This window comes from Grus americana, chromosome 3 (genome assembly GCF_028858705.1).
Source record: "Grus americana isolate bGruAme1 chromosome 3, bGruAme1.mat, whole genome shotgun sequence".
In the NCBI taxonomy this organism is placed as follows: domain Eukaryota; kingdom Metazoa; phylum Chordata; class Aves; order Gruiformes; family Gruidae; genus Grus; species Grus americana.
In genome coordinates this window covers 115000582-115021950 of record NC_072854.1, presented here as the reverse complement: position 1 = coordinate 115021950, position 21369 = coordinate 115000582, and the positions used below count along the sequence as shown (strand labels likewise).

Sequence of the window (21369 nt, the reverse complement as noted above, 5' to 3'; positions counted from 1 at the left end):
CCCGCTGTGGAGGGTTGTGTGTCAGTCAGAACCAATACAGCTCTGTAAAGGTGAGGAAGGGTTTTAAGTAGGGAGGAGCATAATGGGTTTACATCCCTTGTGCTCTGCATAGCATTATCTTACAGGCCCAGATAAACCCTGTTATGCAGAAGCCTCAGCTGTTATTTTTTATATGTGCGACATGCAAAAGGAACACAAGCTACTGTACCTTGTTGCTGTAAATATAAGGGTGGCCCAGGCACAAAGCACTGTACAGCGCACTTCTTAAAAAGGAGAACGGGGTAACTTTAGTCACAGCTGCTGATTCGTATATATAGTTTGGTATCTCTACAGGCAATTTCCCATTTTGCATATGTGGGTAAATATTCCCATATTTATGAAGGCACCCATTGAAAATGTGATCTTACATGCCTAATTAATATTATCATAACAGTTCCACCAACACTGGCTTCAGTCCAATAAAGTACAAAGAGAAGTTGTATGTTGGTGTGCTCTTTTGTTGATATATGAAATCCTTCATTTTTTCACTCTATAGCACTTCTATTGTAAGCTCCTTTTTGCAGGGAGGTTTAAACACAACTGTTAAGTCATTCAGTCTGGAAGTTGGCATACAAACTGACAGCTTGGAGCGCAAAACTTTTCATCAGGTTTCCTTTAAATAGGCTAGATTTTAAAAAGACAATGTGTTCTAGTTTCTCATGGGTTTTATCGTACACTTATGAACAGAAAACTGCTCACTTTTAAATGATGAAATTTCACAAGTTATTAGAGCCTGATTCTCAGCCATGAAACAAGCCAATTACTAGCAACTCCAGGGGAAGCTTTGCCTTCTGGTTTCAGGATTAGTGTATTAGGCCAGAATTTTCACAAGTTTGCTGAACACTAATAAATTTGTTGAAGAATTGTAGCAGTCATGCAGTTTCTTGTCTGCTTGACTTGGCAAATTCTTCAGACCAAATTTTCAAGAACAAATCATATAAATAACTATACTACATAATATAAGTTATGGCATTCACAATTACCTGTTGTTAATTCCTCTATATATGCATATATTTATGCATATATATTTTGCAGACATGTTAGTGCCCGCTTTTTGAAATTAGGCAATGAAATGCTAGTTCAAAAGAATAGTATCTGTTTAGGATTTGATAACTTGAATCTGAGTTAACATACTGACTGTAAGATGCTTTCTCATTGCAAGTGCTTAGCAGCTGGATAAGATATTACATCCTGAGAGCTTTGTACACAATTGCTATGGTGAAGTCATGGTCAGTGTGGATATTTCATGCTAACTGTTCCTACGGCAGAGCCTTTCAAAAGGACCTCATTTGACAATAGAAACCGGTAGAAACCATAGCCATTTCCTTCCAATTATAGGTAAGTTTTATGTTTAAAGTAACTCCTGGAAATCTTAGTTTTGTGTTTCCACAGAAAAGGAAGCTCAACTTGAAGAACTTTTTGTTATATACAAATGTGTATTTGTACACACACACACACACACGGACGCATATATATACACTCACCTATATATTCACATTTGTCTATCTTCTTTTTTTTTTTTTTAACTTTTATTTGCCAGCTCGAGATTATCCTTGGATACTGAAAAACAAGCGACCAGACAAACTGCGAGATACACTCAAGGAGGTCGAGGTATGTTTCAGAAAGTTTCAAGTATGGCAAGATATAATCCGGTTTTCAAACCTCTTTCAACAGCTTTAATTTTCATAAAGATCCAACTCTCCCAGTGATGATAAATGTGCTTTTGTCTGGTGGGCTGTTCTAAAACAGCTGCATCTTTGTGTGGCATGCTTCATCTATAAACTTGAAAATCAGAAGTATGTTAACCAATAGTGACAATGTGTACTGCCAACTCCACTTTCTGTTTTCTGTTGTCCTTTAGGACTTAATGCAAAACAGTCAATGTACGCTGAGCAAATGGAAGAACAGAGATACCTGTCAGGTAAAATGTTTTGACAAGCTCTTGCAATGTTCAGTCGGTGGAGCCAAACAGCCATTCAGTGATTGATGCAATAGTGTTAAAATGTTAACTAACACAGAAAATTATTGCGGGTTTTTAACGTATGGGCTCTTACTGCCTAGATTGTGTTTATTTAAATTTCTAACCTGAAATAGATGCTACCAAACAAAAATCTGTTTTTTATAAACAAGAAACATTACATTAAAGGACCCTGATTCTGTGAGATTGTTATCATTTGGGAAAATTGAAAGCATCCCGTACCTCAAACTAGCAGGCTAAGGGAGCAGTTAATATATATAGGCAGGTCTGGAATCTATGTTACATTACATTTTGATATCTTAATTATTTACGTGCCTGTCGCAAATCATTTTTACTTTATACTTGTGTAACATGGGAGGGAAACTATAAACCAGCTAGATCATTAATCAACTTGTGGAACAAAAGATATTGTGACATGTGGCACACATGTAGCTATGTTGTCTGTCTATATAAGTTCCACATATTGTATACAAGAAAGAGCTTTTCACATCCTTGTTAACGCAGAACAGTAGGGTAGGTGGGAGATCTGAACATGACATGTGCTCTAGCTCCTTGATCAGGAGCTTGTTCTGAAAAATATATGTAATATATTTTAGAAGTTTCTGCTATCTTTGTTGTTCATGAGGAATATGTGTTCTGTTTGAAACTGCTTTGGCATGGGGAATTCTTGTAAATATTACTAATACTGTTTCTAAAAAGAAATTTTGTGTTCTAACTTTTATACATTTTGAGATTCATAATATTTTTCTTCTAATTCAGATAGTTTCAAATGTGTGTCAGCAGGATGAATATTAAATATTCACACATTATACAGCTGAAATTCCAGAAGGAATAGCAAAATTTTTAAATACATGACATGCCAAATAGTATAGTCATTTTGTATCAATAATAAAGATATTATTGTCTAAGCTGCATTTGCCTATCAGATCGTACCACTAGTAAATGTAGATCATTCACTTACAGATTACATAGTATATATCTGTGAATGTTAATCTTCTAGAACTGATTTGAATATTAATTGCATGCTAATTTAGAGGACTCATTTTTGTCTCTTGTTATTGTTCTGATTAGGAAAGGAACTTGGTTAAGAAATACTGAGTCAATTAGCCATGAGTGTATTCATCTGCTTCCCAGTTTGCTGTCTCTTCATTTGCTTTCCCCATCCATTCTCCCTCTATCATTTTCCTTCCCCTCCCATCTCTGCATCCACCCGCATTCCTTACCAATGCATACTTTGCAACAGTGAACTTCTTACCAAAACCTGATCGTCCTGCCTTTATAACGTGACACCTTTGGTTGACTATCAATTCTATATAAAACTCTTCTTTTTTTTTTTTTTTTTTTGACTTAGCATCCTCTAAGTAGTTTCAGGCTTAGATAAACAAAAAGGAGACAAATACAATTTTACTTATTTCTTGTGTAAGATGGGAAAGTAGAGAGATGGATGTTTGTATCTTAGTATATTAGGTCTGGCTCTATATTGGATTGAATCATGTAAAGGGGTAGCTTGATATCTTGAGTATTTTTTAAGGGTTTTTTAGATGGCTTGTATAGATAGAGTATAAGTGATAGTATAGCTTATAACATAGCCAGAGTTAAAGTTATAGATAGAAATCATAGTCATTTCTCTGTCCTTAAATTCTGCTTTTAGTTTCTCAATCACAAAACAAAATGTTTTTTTAATATAATAATGACTGATAATTGAAGTCTCCGGCAGAGTTTAGAATGTTCTGCCAAAACAGTTGTGTTATTCCTCTTTCTGTCCTCCTGAAAATATAAGCCCTCCAACAAATGAAAATAAAACAGAAAAAAATGAATAATTTGAGAGAGTCTGGAAAAGAAAAGCTGTCTTCTATCAATTTTTATGTTGAATGGTTTGTTTTTCTGCTGCTCATCTGTCTTTGAGCATTTTGCAGAAATATCTAGACTCTTCCTTTTTGATACAAATGTTCTGAACCTTCTGAAAAAGAGGTTGTATGTTTATTTTTTAGTTTTAAGTAAGTGAGAGATTAACCGTTTCAGCGGAAAGTGCTTATCACATAATGGTGCGATCTATGTCATATCGCTACTGTATTCACATGCTACTTTGGATGGATGCCAGAGTAGCTGCTAGTGGAAAAAGAAGAGTCTATGTTTGCATTAACTTTCAAGTGTAATAGAAACCAACATGTCAGACAAACAGCACGGAGTGTATGTAGTGAAATACCCTGTCGTAATTTTCAGTGATTTGGGCTCAATCTGAGTATTTGGTTTAATTATAGTATCTTTTTTTATCTATTTGTTTTTTAGTAGCAATGCAATGTCAAATAAATTAATTTATAGAAATTAAAATATTTAATTCAACAGCCATCACATTTTTCAATAAACGTTCTGTGTTTTTGAATCTGCCATATCTTTAGCTGAACCCGGAAGAATTCTCTTTCTGTTGTAATAACAATGTGCTATCCAAAAACTCAATGGCTCTTGCACCTTTAGCAAGACAGAATAAATGGAAAAAAATCTGAAAGGTAATACAATGATAACAAGACTATCATTTAAAAGAGTAGCATGATTTCCCTCAGATTTTGTGAAAAACAAGCATAGGACTGTTGCTAGTGTGCCTTCTGGAACCTAAACATCACTATTCCTAATCCCTCACTGCGTCCTCCAGCACTTCCAGCTTCTAACTAGCCCACAGGCAAAAACTGTGGGCTTTAAATTTAAACATACATCTGCTAAAAATGACTGTGCTGTCATGTTAACCATTTGTGTGCAGATGACCAATAAGACTTCATACATCTACCTCAGTGAAAAATCCAGTTAGTTTGCATGCAGATTATCTTGTCTGTTGTGTGACAGTATTTCTCAAAATTGACTCTTCTGTATGAGTTTGCCTAGAACTACTATAATGCTGACCCAGCTTTCTACATTTCTTAATGTTTCATTTTCTGCATCAAAACTTCTCCTATTACTTTTCTTTATAGAAGCAGTGCATTAGAAGTTTCATATTTACTTCCTTGTTCATTGCCAAAAAAAAAGAAAAAATCCGTTGACCTTTATTTTGCCCGTCCTGAGTATACATTCTAGTACTGCTTAGAGCTTCTGAAATAGATGATGAGCCAGTTCATGTAAATATAACATAGACTGTACAGGGATTTTTGTCAAGGAGCTTGCTCTCCTATTTAAAAGAGCTTAGTTGAGCCCTCAAGGACTGAGGTCTTTTCTTTAGCTCTGTTCCTACTTGTTCCAATACGATCTGAATGCACACCATTTCTGTATGGTACTTCTGAACCCCAGCTTTGATGACCTGTGATGAGTTGCTGAAATAATCCTGTAATCTTCATTTAGTTGATGTCAAAGGATAATAAGTAGCCCATAAAAGAAGGATGGCTGAAAAAAAGACAAGAAGTCTTTACAATAAGATGCCACTGTATTGTTTATAATTAAATAAACAGTATACTCCTCGGCTTTCCCTGCCAAGGAGTAGTAATCTAAGGAATCAATTTTATCAATATTATTGAGTTTACTCAACACAGCTCTGGCTGCTTTCCTTCATTTTGGTTTCCTTCTCTAATTCTTTGGAATGCTTTTAAGTTTTGCCATAAAATCATGAAATCAATCCTATGAAATTCTGCCATCGATTCAGGCTTGGTTTTACAATATAAGGTAGTAAAAATTAATAAGATCTAGCCAAAACATTTGAATTCCAACTTTTTTTAGTTTTACATTTGCATTACGATGTAGAATTAAACACATGCCAACACTGAATTTTATTGTATAAAAGCCAAGCACTAGCTGTGAATCATGTCTGTTAGCAGCTAATTAAAAGGATGTATATAGTCTTTGCTAAATTGATTTGATTTAATTTGTTTTGTGTTGCAATTTACATATGTATATGAATGTTTTTTACGTTACCATCATTGACATACTTAGAACTGGATTCTGAATTGAGATACACAACAATATTTGCTGACGTGGCTTGCTATATCAGCTACAATGCCCATAAGCAAACTGATTTAGCAAGATATGTGGTGACATACAGTAGCACATCTGATACCAAAATCAAGACATTCTGGCTAGAATACATGAGAAGCTAGTATCCATCACCGGTTCCTAAGAGGAGCACTGCCCTCATATTAAATTCTTTTGGTTGCTTTTGATCACAGCCATTAGTGTGTTGTGTGGTTTTAGAGATTTGCAGCTAGGAATACAAATGCATTGATTATTGTGAAACAGTAACGTGTAACAACAACAACTTCATCTGTAATAAGGCATGCAATGGAGTAATTACAGTGGGGTGGCTAAGAAAGCAATCTGGAATGAAGAGGTGGGGAAAAACCCTGGGAACCTGCTTGAACAAGAAATGCTTTGCAATTCTGTTCTCCTTTTGCATATTCCTTTGTCAGTTGGGCTCTGTAAGGGAAAACAGTTTGCAGCAATATTTTTTACAGGCATATTTTCCTTCTCTTCCAATTTTAATCAGATAGAAGCAAATCCTGGCTTTGCTCTGCAGGTATCTTTTTAGGTAGAAGGGCTGATAAGCAGCTAAGCTGCATGAATGAGGATTCAAGGGCTAAGGCTTCTGAGGATAAAGGAATCCACTTAAACACACGCTTAAGTTCTACTGAAGTCCGTAAGTTGTGAACCTGTACTTAAGTCCTTTGCTTAATAAAAAGTAACTCGAATACGTATTGGAGCATTTTGCTATTGGAGAAGGGAATGTCTTCCCCTGAGTATCCTCTGCTCATGTCTTTCCTGCTCATTGGAGAACCATTTTTGGCACACAAAGTACATAATTCCTTGTATCAGAGTCTTCACATTCAGCTCCTCAGTAACACAGAAATTAAGTGGCCCTTCCTTCCCAGCATGTAGAATGACTAGATGCCCAAACATTTTACTCAGACTGCATTCAAGTACAAAGGCTATATTTATTCTTCCAAATGATATGAAGCCATGCTTTCATATTTTGTTTAGGAACACCTTGAGACTGTTAAATCTCTAGAGATGACTCTTCTGATTTCTATTTTTCACATTGCGGTACTTGAGTCTGAAAAATTTGTGATACGTTTCATTATTGTGATCTTCTTTCCCTGATTTGATATCTATTAGATGGAATGACTTTGTGCATTGTGTAAGTAATACCTCTTACATTTGCTTTTATTCTTTAGCAATGATGGGCAGTACTTGAGCAGTACTTTTTGGAGTTGGATCACTGTGTATCTGTGTTTAAGCCACGTTTGCAATCTTCCCTATTTGCTTTATATTCATTCGTGCTTATGATTGGGCTGCTCCCATCCACCAAAATATGAGATTAACTATGCAAGCTTATGTATAACAGCACCTAAATCTTATTATCATGTAACAGCCTTTGCATAGACTACACAGTGAGTAAGGAATTGAAATAGTGAAGTTTCAATTTGAGCACATAAATATTTTCTCTTTTACAGACTATTTTTGATGAAAGATAATACAGAATTACAGAATCATTTAGTTTGGAAAAGACCTTTAAGATCATCAGGTCCAACCATTAACCTAGCACTGCCAAGTCCACCACTAAACCATGTCCCTGAGCACCACATCTACACATCTTTTAAATACCTCCAGGGATGGTGACTCAACCACTTTCCTGCTTTGTTTAAATACCTGCTTGTATTTCATGGTAAACTTTAAGAACTATTTTTTAAAAAGCTCCCTATTCTAATCCAAAGGATTTTTAAAGGGAGGTGGAAGAAATACTCACCATAAATGGCCATATAGTGTGTAAGGTCTCTGATTTACTTTTTAAATTTAAAGACTCTAAAATTGCTAGAGGGAAAGACTTAAACCTGTGGAGCATGGGTATATTACCAACCAAGGTAAGTTATTATCGCAAAAATTTGTTAAATTAAAATTTAAGTTTTGCCCAAATATCTCAAACTTCTGTGGAGAATAATGGGAAAGAATGTTTTACTGTAAAAATAAAGGAGGAGGGAGCGCAAGGGGAGAAACAATAAAAGCCGTGGAAATATTATTTTTACCTACTTTCCATGATGCTATCATGCCATACTGATAGCAGAGAGAGAGATCTATGCACTATTATAAATACATAGCATTGGTTGAATGACTAGTTTCATAGATGTGAAGGAAAGCACACCCATTAGCGCAGTATTTTATATTTCTATAAATGTCTTCTCATCATACACTGGAGCAGTTTTCATAGATTTTTATTCTAGCTCTGTAACAGATGAAATGAACATATAGGCATAAAGTGAATTTACACCCTGAAACAATTCAGAGTTAAAGAATCCTAGCCTCATTTGTTGCTCTCAAGCCAAGAGTTTGCAAGCATGTCTCCATACAGTGTAATGGGTTGATATATTAGATGCTGACAGAATGACAAGCATGTGGCCTCATTCAGTGATGCAGTCATTCAAGATCACTGACCATCTACAGATAAAAACCACATTTTTTCCTGTCTTTCGCCTCTTTGCTGGAGTGGGTGATATATGTCCCTACACCTGTCAGGTAAACCTAGAGGCTACAAATGGACTTCTGATTCACTTAGGCTAACTCCCAGGTTAACTCCAGGATGCTTTTCTCACTCCCTGCAAGGAAAGGCAGCATGGGAGCAACCTACCATTACAGTAACATTTTCTGAGGGAAGAACATAGCTCCCGAGCAAAGGCGTTGTGGAAGACACAAGTTGGAGAATTTATTTATATGACTGTGCCAGCCGTCTTGTTGGCACATAACACTGAAGGATTTGGGGTGTTTTACTCTTCTCTGGCAGGCTGATATTCATTCAGTAATTCAGAACTCATCTTTCTAGAGTATTTATGTAAATTTGTGTGATCATTGCTTGCATTGTAGTTTGTCAGCTTCTGGTTTTCAACCCTCACTTTTTCAGCTGGGTTCTTCAGACAACCATAGTCCAACCTTGCTGGACTTAACATTATCAAGTTGGAAATAAATTGTGATTTTATCTAATCTAACTTCAACATAGGGATAAAATGAAGTTTTGAAAGATTGCAATAAAAGCTGCATGAGTGTAACTGTGTCTAACATTTTTACTAGGATAAAACCTTAAAGGACATCTGTCATGACAGGGAATACTGAAACATATATGTTTATCGAATGTATGATTAGATGTTGGCAGGATGAGAAATGATCATTTGTTTTAACAAATTCATTTCACATCAGAGGTATTTTTTGTTTCTATTTCAACATCACTAGAATTTATTTTCAAACTCTGTTAATTGACAAGAAGTTAGACTGGAAAAATGTTGGTTAAAGATATTAGTCAGTGCAAGAATGTAATTTATTTAAATATGTTTGTCCTGTTCTTTGTTACAGAGAGCACAGAGCTATAGTAATATAGCAAAATAAATATAACTAAGAATTTTCATAACTAAATTATTAGGAGCAGAGCATTGCGCAAGAGGCATGCTCAATTAGATCACTACCTTCCTGTCCCCAGTCCTTTTTATTTATTATACAATCCAGTAGATCTCACTGTAAAGAAGTTCGCCTGGTGTTTGTGTACCAGTGTGTTGTACTAAAAGGTATATTGCAACCATGTTTGTCTGGCAGCTCTGGCATAAAACAAACAGAGATTTTTATGCCAAATTCTACTAAAAGAGCAAGTATATCTCTAGTAGTAAGTTTTTTTAAAGCACAGAGATTTCTTTAAAAATCTACTGTTAGGTAGAAGTTAGAGTCCCAGATTTCTGGCCTTTGGTGAGCCCCCCGTACATTTCTTCAATGGGCTTTCCACTGAGGATTCCTTTGGTGGAAAAGATTATTCAGCAAGTGTAGGGCTGGTATAGGATCTGCTGAATGAATAACTTTTTTTTTTTTTTTTTACTGATTAGAGGGAGATGAACCTAGCTGCCAGAATGAGTCCTTCAGAACTGCTGCCATTTAGCAGGAATGAGAGCTGGCCTGAAACTTCTTTAACTTCTACATTGAGGTCATCTAGTCTAGCAGCTTGCAGGATGACGGGTGGCGCTGAATGATGAATTAAGATATACTTGCGTTTTCAGTATTGCATATGAAGATCAAAGTCACAATAGTGATTTTTTTCCACTGTTTTTACATCAAGATTTCTGTAGAACTGATGTTTGGCAATGAGTTAATTAATATGGTCAGAATTATTTTTTTATAAACCTCATCTTTTACCATGTTATTAAGAAAATGATACCTCTAATAAAGCTTTTCATATACCCCTGCTATTAAAGTAACTTGGCAAAGTAAGGTCAACTCACAATGGAGCATGGATTTTTATAGGGTTTATTTTCTGAATTTCTTTGCTATAACAGTTGCATTCAGAAAATGACTAAGTTTAATGATTTAATTATGCAAAAAGAAATGGTTTTCATGACTCCTTCCACTGAGCATTCTCTCTTATACAAGATACAGCATCACAAGGAGTTGATAAGTACTCTGACTTAGTCTTCAAGATTATCTGTATCATTTAATTGAGATTAATTAGGCAGAAATATTCAGTTAACTCTGAAATAAGCCTCTGACTCTTCTGTCCCACGGTTTAAATTCCTTCTTTCCAAGAGAGACATCGATAACCTTATGCCAAGGAGTATTTGAATTTATGGGGGGCCTACAGCTGTCACTCTGATAGGGCACCATTATTTAAGTTAAACTGTATATGAATGATCAGAAATAACAAGGATAGCAAAAAGGTGCTGGTTTTAATCTGTGATAATAATATAAAATTACATGAAGCCCAACCTTATATGTTTCTTCATGCAGGCTATGCAGTTATTTTATACAGAAAAAATCAGGTCTGTGGATGATGGATTGATCAGCATCATCCCTTTGCTCATTTAGGACAGAATTTTCATCTCCGTTTTTAACAAACTAATTCAGTACATTTTCTGCAGCGTTTGGGGACTTAGCACGCATCTTCTTCAGGTGTTCAGCAATTGTAATTCTTGTACCTGTATAATTCAGTGTCATATTACACCTCTCCCTTTCATTGAAAAAGCTTTCAAAGTCATTATAAGACATCTTCACATCTACAATAAGTCTTTTTTGTAATTTTGAAAATTAGATTACGATGTAATGGACAGCTGCTAATACGTACCTTGGAACGTTTCGCTTTATTAATGATTCTTGATGTCTTGTTTTCTCACTATTTGGATTTAGCTCCTCTTTCACTCAGGTATATTGGTGTCCCTAAGCCTTTCTGGGCCACAGCTGGAGAAGGTGGTGATTGACAGGACCCTGGTGGGGAAGCTCATCTCCGACACCATCAGTGATGGTAATTACACCCACGTGCAAATCAATTGCCTACATTAACAATAGAGTAGAGAAACAGTATGTCAACAGGTAGACTAATTATTGCCACTGGGGACTTGCAAACACAACAAGTAATTGCATGTAATGCCATAGTTACAACCCTCAGGACTAAGAACACTTTAAGAATAATATTTAACATCAAAGTTTTCAGGCTTGTCAAATACTGAATGGGTTTCTAAAATTCAGTTTCTTACACATTTTAATCACTGTGAACATGACATTTGAACTTGTCATTTTTATTTCATAAGTGGGAAAATGGGACAGAACCAACCATCAGCCAACTGACTGGGACAGTGATTATTAAAATATTTACTTATTAGAAAAGGCTGGATAACATTAGTTATGTGGACGTGTTCTGATTTAGTTTCTAGATTTCCAGAATCTTACTGTTGTTATTAACAAGTGATTTTTAAAAATGAAGTTTTAGTTTAATGCAGAAGAAAACTAATGTAACAGTACCTGTTTTCAACAGCTTTATAATATGACTATAGCTTTTTCAAAGTGCTTATATGGAGTTCCATTGAGAACTCAACCAAGGATCTTGGCGTCTGCACAATCAAGAATATGGAATTTCTGTGAGAGCCAAATTACATGTGCATTATCTTCCAAATTCTTAAAAAGTAGACCCAAATTACAGCCTTTCAATAAGAATATATGTTAGATTTAGTTTTGATCTTTAATGATTTATTTTCTTCCATACCCAGGCATCTATTCAATATTGGCCTGGTTATTTAAGAGAGCTGCAGTTGTGTGTCCCTCTGATCTTTTCTTATTAGTATATTGTAGTTTAGTCTTGAAAAATTATGTTAATATAACTATGTTAGTAGAATCTTAGTATAAAACAATTTAACCTCATTTTTTATCAACTAATTGCACAGAGAGTGTAGAACACATTTAATGTCTTGACTCCTTTTTTTCACTCTTCACCTAAGTTACTAGACTACTAATTCCATCTCAGATTTTTCTGCCCTCTGTTTCCAGAGGGAGGATTTCATACTTTCAGGTTTCAAAAAGTAGGAAAGCATGGATGCCAAGGTTATATCCAAATTGAAGTTCTTTGTAGAACTTATTTAGACTACTCTTTTTTTTTAAAAAAATAATAAATAGTAAATATATAATTGCATTATACATTCTTGCCTTATATTGTCTTAATGTCATAGAAATGCAAATATTTTTTTCAAAAAATACTGCTAAATAAAAAAGCTTACAACTAAAGCAATAGTAAAGCAACAAATATCTTTTCCTACACCACCCAAACTGCTATACATAATGTTATACAATGGTTTATTCTTATTCTCACTTATTCAAGAACTTCTTAAACCTCCATGTTTGCTAATACCCATGTCCGAAGGTAAAACAGGACTGCTTCTGTTCAGTAAAAGCAAACCCCCCAATACTCGTCATTGCATTACGTTTTTTATTTTCATGAAGAACAAAAGAACATACTTTTGTTACCTACACAAATACGCATATGTGTGTTCAAAATACTCATTTTTATACTGAACTATCCTTATGTGAGAACCACAACAGAATGCTGTCCTAGAATAAATTATCTTTAATCCGACATAATTGCATGTCTTTCCAAATCTAGGTTGGAATTAGGGTTATGATTATAAAGTTGGTCAAAAGAAATTCGATATTTAATACAAAAGTCCATATACAAATAATAGTGCTTATTTTAATAATTGTGTATATGTAGAAATGGGTAAGATTACAATCTGCCAAAATTACTTATGACATGTTGTAGTTCTAACTCAGAGTAGCCTGCCCTCTTAACATTTGGAATAAAGGTCAGATTGTGTGCACAAAATACAGAATTAAGATTGCATTTATAATTCTCCTGCCTCTAATAAAGTCCTCCTGATTTTTATTATTTATAGGCAAAATTAAAAAATAAATTTAATTAGAAATTATAGAAAAAATTTATTTCCTAAAAGAAAATAGTATTTCTCTTTTTCTAAATTGTTTTGGGTCACTGAGGTCTTGCGGTACTAGTATATATATATATATTAGCTATACTGCCTGCCTTTTTAGCGTAATCTGACTCTGCAGCAAAAGGATCCTCTCTGAACATTGGTCTAACTATGGCCATAGTTGGATTCATGTCGATCTGGTCTACACTCCTGCCCAGGACAACCAGGGATACTGACAGGCAAGGGACTGCTAGTCTTCTTCACACCTGCCCAGGGATCTTGGAATCCTGCTTACTTTCCTTCAACTAAAACAAATTTCAGAAGCATCTGAGGTGTGCTGTAGGTCATCTTTAATATAAACTATGTCTGTGAGGATGTCAAAATATTTAAACTGTGTACGTATTGAGGATACCATACTCAGTGGCTCTGAATTTTTGTGTGTGTTTAGGATCTCGTTTATAGCTTCTAATTCACCATGTCAGATACTTAATCACCATTTCTTTTTTTTTTTCCAAAGGCTAGTGTTAATGTTACATTTCAAAGGCAATTATTTGTCTTTAAACTTTACCCTTTGGCATTTGCATTCCAGATACTTCAGAGCTGTGCCAGTACATAACTATTGGAAAATGAAACTGGTGGTAAATCAGACTAAATCAAAGCAAAGCTGGGTAGCCAGTTTTCACTGCTTATATGTAAGACTAAACTGTCAGTCTACTTAAGGATATATTAAATATGTTTAAGAATGTAGGATATTAGTCACAAATGCATTTTTGTTTGTTTTTCAGGGGTTGTTCCACAGTTTGTTTGTTTTTAAATCTGATTCCACTTTATTTGGCATTTTCCTTTTAGCAGAGGTTTCTGAGTTTACTTTCTGAAAACAGCTCGCTAGCTGTATTTTAAACCTGATTCGTATTAACAGTTCTTCAGTGATCTGGTACTAGTTACCCTGAGGACTCACTTCATTCTCAGACATCTCCTTAAATGTGGGCACTGCTTGAATAACTGGATAACACTTGGGAAAAATCCTGGGTACTATTGTCTGATTAATTTTCATTGTCAAATGAGTTATTCACTTTTATATCGAACCATTTTGGTCCAGCACCCCCTTTTGGGGATTCCACTGCACTTTTCCAGGCTCCAAGGGAGTCTGTTCCATCTTGGTTACCTGTATTGTTTGGGTACCCCCATGTGAAGGTTTCAACAAATTCATAACCCCTCTAAAGCATAATCCTGTGTGTAACGGCATCCTTGGTGCTTGCAGCAGCACCCGGAATCTTACAACGTCAAAATACCAAGTACACCTCAAGTACTGACTTGCATTTATCAGCCTTAACACAAGCACTGCTGTATTAGGTGCATTTCCAAAATACTGGTGTATGGTACCATAAGAAAAAAAAAAAAAAAAGAAGGCTGAACTGAGATGAAAATGAATGTGGAAGGGAATAAAACATATATTTGAAGGTAGTGGTAACTTGATATGAGATAATTTATTCAGGTTTATGTAATCGGAGTACTCCCTAGGCTTTATTTCTCATTTCCAAGAAGGTCCTGGTAGGATGACACATTGATGTCTTTTAGGAGATTACAGAGGCTTCAGTGTAATATTTAAGACACTGTCTTGAAAAAATTGCTTTTCACAATGTCTCAGTGGAGGGTTCAGTAATTTGTTTTGTTACTAGAAACAAGTATTACAGTGGTGACAATTTTTATTTGTCTTTCAGCTGTTCTTACAGACAATTTCATCATCTTGTCATTTGAGGACCATAACCAGCTCTGCTTTATTCAGTTTACAAAGAAGATGGATTCTCCTGATGTAAACAAAAGACTGGAAAAACTCTCTTGTTTGGACTTTAAGGTATAGCTGTCAATGGTGACTGTAAATGCTGCAGTAACTTTGCATTATGAATCACTGGTACTCACTGATATTGTATAGCAGTATAAATTGCAAACCTTTATATAACTGATCAGAACAGCTCAAATTCTAAAACCGGCAGTTATTGAACAGTCAAAAAAAATTACATGGCATTCTGAGCTAATGAGTTAAAATACTGTGCCAAGAGGGATCCAGTTTTCTACTGTATTTAGGTTAAGGGCTCAGACACACAGTTGAGTTACCCCTGCTTAACAGATTACCTTGTGTCAGTTGAGCAGCAGTAACTGACCCTTTGCACATTCTCAGCATCTAACAAGCATGAAGCAAAATCTGTAAGGGTAAACCTCAGTGTAAAAGATTTAAGCTAATGTGTTTTACCTCTTGTTTGCTATGGGCTAAAACTGCACACATCGTCAATTACTATGGCTCAGCTGCTATACATGAACACATGAAGTTATGATAATTCAGTCATCTGTCTGAGCTCCAAGACTGTTGTAATTCTTTGCAGAAATCTTTATTTTCCCTCTAGTTACAGTAATCATGTTGTTGGGAGAGTTGATTTTACAATTAAGCCACTGAGCTAGGGCTCAAGATATAGAAGCTGAGTTTCTCACCACTGCCAAACTATGTATGTGACCTGAGGCAAGTGACTTGGTGCCTGTGTATCTCAATTCACTACTTACACAGTGAAGGTTAAAATACAACTTTTTTCCAGCCCTTTATGTATAGGTGTGTCTATACCGCGGTCACAGCAGTATCTGAAAGGTAGTCTAGAGATAGCCGAGCTGGCTTTAAACGAGCTGGTTTGGATGTCAGTAGAAGCCAGCTCATCTCAAGCTGAATTACACTGTGTCTTGGATGGATTGGGCTGTGTAGACATAACTTATTTCGACCATAAGCTCTTTGACATCAGGGCAGTTATACTGCTCATAACCTTAGGTGGAAGTGCTTGGCACTACAACAGTATGAAAAAATAATCAGCCAAATGCAATTAGCTTTGAACAGGCAGAGCAGGAAAAGGGCTGCATCCAATTCACTGCAAGAATGAAGAAGAGACAAGCCTTTGCCCAAGAAAGGTAGAAAGATGTAGTAAGCAAAAGAGAGAGTTTGTTTTTATTTCAGACTGGATAAATGTTAAGGAAAACAATCTTGTGCTAGGAAATATTTTCCCCTTGACAACCCCTCAGTAATTTGCTTCCTCACATAAGGGAGTTTGCATCTGCAAGGCAAGCTTTTTAAAGATGTGTTTAATTTAAGTTTTGCCATATTACGTTTTAACTTGCTTGGTAGAAATACTTTCTGCTAGGATGAATATCTAATACATTTTCCAGGCTGTTTCAGTTCAGGGCCTCTTTTCAGCAATGACTTGTGTTTGCGAGATTGATCCAACCTCTATAACGTGGATTTGAGACAGTTCACTGTTCACCAGGAACTGAGCTGATACGTAGTTTACTTTAAAATGATCTGTGCTTGTGCCTGGCCTATGGTGTTTGTTAAGGTTGTGCTTTAGAAGCAAGGGTGCTGTGCGGTGTGGGGTTTTTTTTTAATAGCTCTAAACTTTAACGAAGAAGCTGTGATGAGCTGAAGACTGCCTTCATCATTTAATTGTAAGGGCCATAGCTCCTTCCTTAATTTATGTTTAGAAAATATATTTTCATTCTGGGTAAGGCTGGGCACATTTTTATAATGGTTACAGTGGTTTTTTTCTTGGGAAAGAAGGAAAGCCTAATCCACAGAAAACTCTTTGCCCTAGGAAACCAGAAATATCTGGTGTACTCCTTAATAGGGTTGTTATGTTCAGTTCTTTGCTGACACAGCTGAGCTTCTAGAAACGCCTCCATGTTCAATGTTAACTTTGCTTTCTCTTGAAATCAGTGGGAATCACTATGGATTATTTCTTTGCCAGCCAAAAAAAGGCATTTGCATTTTTTAATTGAATGTTCTTTTGTGTGAGGCTTGCTAGTTAGGCAGCTAAATATAATTTTTATTATCTTCGAAATTGCACCAGTGTGAGCCAGCAGAAAGTATTATTCACTACTGCAATAATATTATGTCAGCTCTCTGCACTGAATTAGAGTTCTTCATGGCCGCTTTTGGTCAAACTTACAAAAGCTAGAAGATCACAGGCACAGTCAACAGTAGTGTCGCTATCAGTAGTAACAAAAGAAACAAAAGATGGTCCTCAATTGCAAATGTACAAACTTGTAACAATACACGCTCTAGAAAAAACAATTCCTTAGTGTTGATTTTTTTTATTCAAGAGAAATTGAATTAAAAGGTAGCTTGCACTCGTATAAAACTGCCACGGGAATAAAATATGGAGCTAAGATTCAGGAAATTTGAGTGTAGCCTTCATCTCTGCCTCTGACTTTTGGTGTAGCCTTGAGAAATGTATGTAGTATTTGGGTTTAAATTCCCATTTGTAAAATGAGGAAAACGCTTGCTTATGTAATGGTACAATTAAATTTCTGTCATATTTACATTGTAATTTCCTTGGTACCTGGACAGAAGCAACTTCACGTTGTTCCCTGTCCAGCCTCATGGTGGGCAAAATTGGCAGGGAATGCTAGGCAGTACAGGACTGCCAGAGAGCTATTAATAATAAAAGCAAGTCAAGCATGCTTTCCTCCTCACGGTTTGGTATTTATCCAAAAGTTGGGGTTTTTACACAATACGTACCTAAATGGAAGAATTATTTTCTCTATCCTCTTCCTTTCTAAATGATATCACCTTGGATTTTATTTATACTTTGAAAAAAGAAAGGAAGACTTATTGTATGAATCACCACAGTATTGAAGACCAGTAAAATATAAACCTAACTATTATTATTTGCCTTTTCTCAGTGGCATTAGTCCATGTTTGAAAGTGCCATGTCTAATGCAAGATGGAAAGGTTTACAAAGGATTTGTGGCTGTTACTACATGTGAAATTGTCATGAACAGTTAATGCTGCAATACAGCACTAATTAATATCTGTGAAAGTATTTGTGTTTTTCCATCCTAATAAATGTGTTGTTACCAAATTAACTATTTATATATAGTTTTAATTCAAGCATTAGCTACCTGTTAACTTTTATGTATGTTTTATCTTTACACTTCTAAAGAGTATTTTGACAAGTAAAACACAGGATATTCTGAAAATATTGACCTTCTGCAAGTTTTTCCCATCTGTGTTTTTTTTAATCCATTTCAATTTACTGAAGAAGGAGACAGTACGAGGAGTTAAATGTTTACCATGAGAGAACAACATTGGTAATTACTTTGATTTCAGTTCCTTTTGATGTGTATTCAGGGGATGAAGAGGTCAATAATATTATGACCATGCAAATAGAAAAGGGTTCTTTTTGACCATATAAAAAACAGCAAAGGATTATTAAAGCATTAACCTTGATTTTAATGGCCTTGGTTGAGTGGTGAGATCACAATTTGGATGAGCCTGATTATTTACTAAATACAATACATAAATGCAACGGGTTCTTAACACCCATTGCACTCTGGCATTATCGCATTACTGCCATCCTTTGTTGCCTTGCAGACAGGAATATGAAAGCAATCTGTCATGTAGTGAGACTGGCTCCAGAAGCATTTCTCTGATAAGAAGACCCCCTGCCCTTTGCTAGTGTCTGGTCCAGTAGGCTTAGCCATGCGCTTAATCCCCAGAAAGTGGTTCGATTATTGCTGACCAGCAATGGCAAGATAGTTTTTTTTTCCCCTAGCTATCAACCTTCCATTAATTCCTTAAGCAGAAATGCGGTGCAATCTATATTTCCTTGGCATGTGTCACCCAGATGGTGCACTGCTCATGTTTTCAAATAACCATGCTCCAAAATAACAGAGTTTGAATAATAAATTCCACAAATCCTTCCTGAGAAAGAAGCACAATTCTCAAGAGCTGCATAAACTTTACGCATGATGCTGTAGCTCATCCACATTATGCAGAAAAGTATATATTCTCTTGCAAAGCAGATGTTTGTATCTGGATTCCTTAATTTAGGGAGGAAAAAGAAAGATATATGTTTGCTCAAAGACTGTAGAATATATTTAATATTTGATTATGTCTTAAACATTAGCCTTAGCTCCCTGGTCAGCTTTGCAGAACTTGTCATTTAATATGGCTAAGCTTAAATCCTATGTGTAGGTCGGTGCTGTCAAGCAACCATGACTGTACATTTTGGTATTGATTGGAGTCATTGCAGTAAATTCCTTCTTAACTCACATTCCTTTCCTTCCCAATCCCCTCCCCATAGATAAAAGTGTGAGCATGTCTTTTTCTGTCTGAGGAGATATTTCTTACATTTACAGACAGCCTATATGAAGATATATGTACGCAGTCCTCTGTGTATATATACAATCTCTTTCACACATCCAAAGTAAATGCTCCCAATTGCTCCTACTATGCTATTTTATCACCTCAAATATTTCCTGCATTTTTTCTTCCATCAGATTTCTTATGTTGATATACTTGGACCAGAAGGCAGAAGGATGAAACGTCACCTGGCAATAAACTGTATGCAAGATATGGTCATTTGCTGGTGGTCAGCAACTAGTGATGGAGCATGGCCTTGGTCTCCTATTTCCTGTGAGAGGGACAGAGCCAACCTATTGCTATTAGGCTGTGCACATGGCAAACTGGAGGTAAAGTGCTGAACTCTCTTGTTACATGATTTTTTGGATTTGCTAAAGAAATAACTAGTCAACTTAAATGAATATTCAGGTAGATAGAACAGATATCATAAAAACATAAGGAAGAAGATCAGCCATTCTAGTCTTAAAAATAAAGGTTCATTATTTAATGAAAAAAGTACCTTATTTAGTATGTTTACTATTTTCACATCAAAACTGGCAATCTGAGAAATCTAACGAGTTAGGTCTTTGTAATGGAATAGCTTTGGAGCTGCTAACACTGAGAACAAAACTGTCAGAGTACCACTAGAAAACTCTAATCTGAGTTAGAAACTGTAGCTGTTGCATGCTTGTCTAATGCAATTATTTTACATTGTCTGCAATGTTAACCGATAGGCATTTTACATCTATTTTAAGTGTTGTATTATAAAATCTTAGCTACATCCGGATGCTGCTTAAATTATTGCTATGAGTATTTATCAAATCAGGGACCAATTTTTTTCTTAAAGAAAAAGTCAAAATTCCCCATCTACAGGTGGGAATGTAAGCTACAAGTTACAACAAGGCTACAAGCTGACCCTCTTCCTGACACTTACTTAGCTTACCTTTTTAGGCAGATGTTTCCATTTCATCTATTTCATTTTTATTTCATCTACTTAAGGATATTTGAATCCAGTTTCTTATCTTAGGTAAAAACTTAAAAATGAAGGTATCTGGGCATCCTCTGAAAAGAACTGGAACCTGAATTCAAAATGTAAAAGCCGTTCTGGACTAGCATCTTGTATAGATGCTCCTGTGTTTGGAGTTTTCTTTTCAGTTTAGCTTAAGCCACTACAAATATGGACTAAAAAGGCACTGACTGTGGGAGAAGAGCACAAACTTGAAGATCAGCTGTGGAATAGCTCTTCTGGAGTAGCTATTGCAGGCTATTTCCCTGTAGGGAAAAACCCTAAGTAACACTTTAGAATAAGCTGCTCTTATAAACAACATCCTGTTCTCTTTAATTAGGGAAAATGTAAATGTTTTAATGTCTTGGAATTATTACTTTGATAACTAATATTCATTTCAGTGAGGTTTTTTTCCCTTGGGATTTTCTATATATTGAAAGCAAAAGAGAAAAGGTAGTTGAGAGAGCTTTTCTTTCTTATTTCAGTCATTAGTCACTGTAGAATTTAAGTTTAAATTACCTCCAGTTCTGCCTTCTTTACTTCTTTTCAATTGACCTCTCTCCACTAGCGGTCATCTTTGACTCATCTCTCTCCTCTGCCTGATACACACCTGCAGTTCTCAATTCCCCCTGCAGCTATGCCCAATCACATATAAAAATTACTCTGATAGCTAAAACGTGCATCTGTTCTTTGTAAGTTTTTTCAGCCTAGTCCCTGTGCCAGTTTGATATTATGAAACTTCATCCTACTAACGTTTCAGATCTTATTTCTTACCATGACTTCCGTATGCCCAGGTTCTGACAGCGACATTCCCATGCCTTTTGTTTTCTTTCCATATCTTCCAGAAAGGCCCCTAATGCCAACACAGCAGTTTGCAATCCCTGTTTTCTGAGATGGTTTTTAGAGACTCATTTCTTCTAAAAAATTCACAGAACCCCCCCGTCAGTTCAAAGCTTTCTCTGTTTCATTGCATATATTGTAGGGAGATTTCCAAATTACAGCA

The 21369-nt window shown here is 35.7% G+C and overlaps 1 protein-coding gene across 4 annotated transcripts in view; it reads left to right on the top strand.

Moving 5' to 3' along the window:
* The window catches only part of WDPCP (WD repeat containing planar cell polarity effector), a 158301-nt gene that overhangs the window by 54084 nt on the left and 82848 nt on the right, over positions 1-21369 (top strand). For all 4 annotated transcript variants that reach the window (XM_054822410.1, XM_054822409.1, XM_054822411.1 and 1 more), the window contains 5 exons: positions 1580-1650; positions 1901-1960; positions 11138-11252; positions 14925-15058; positions 19519-19710. In XM_054822410.1, the coding sequence (XP_054678385.1) occupies positions 1580-1650; positions 1901-1960; positions 11138-11252; positions 14925-15058; positions 19519-19710 (572 nt within the window). The remainder of the gene's footprint in view (positions 1-1579; positions 1651-1900; positions 1961-11137; positions 11253-14924; positions 15059-19518; positions 19711-21369) is intronic.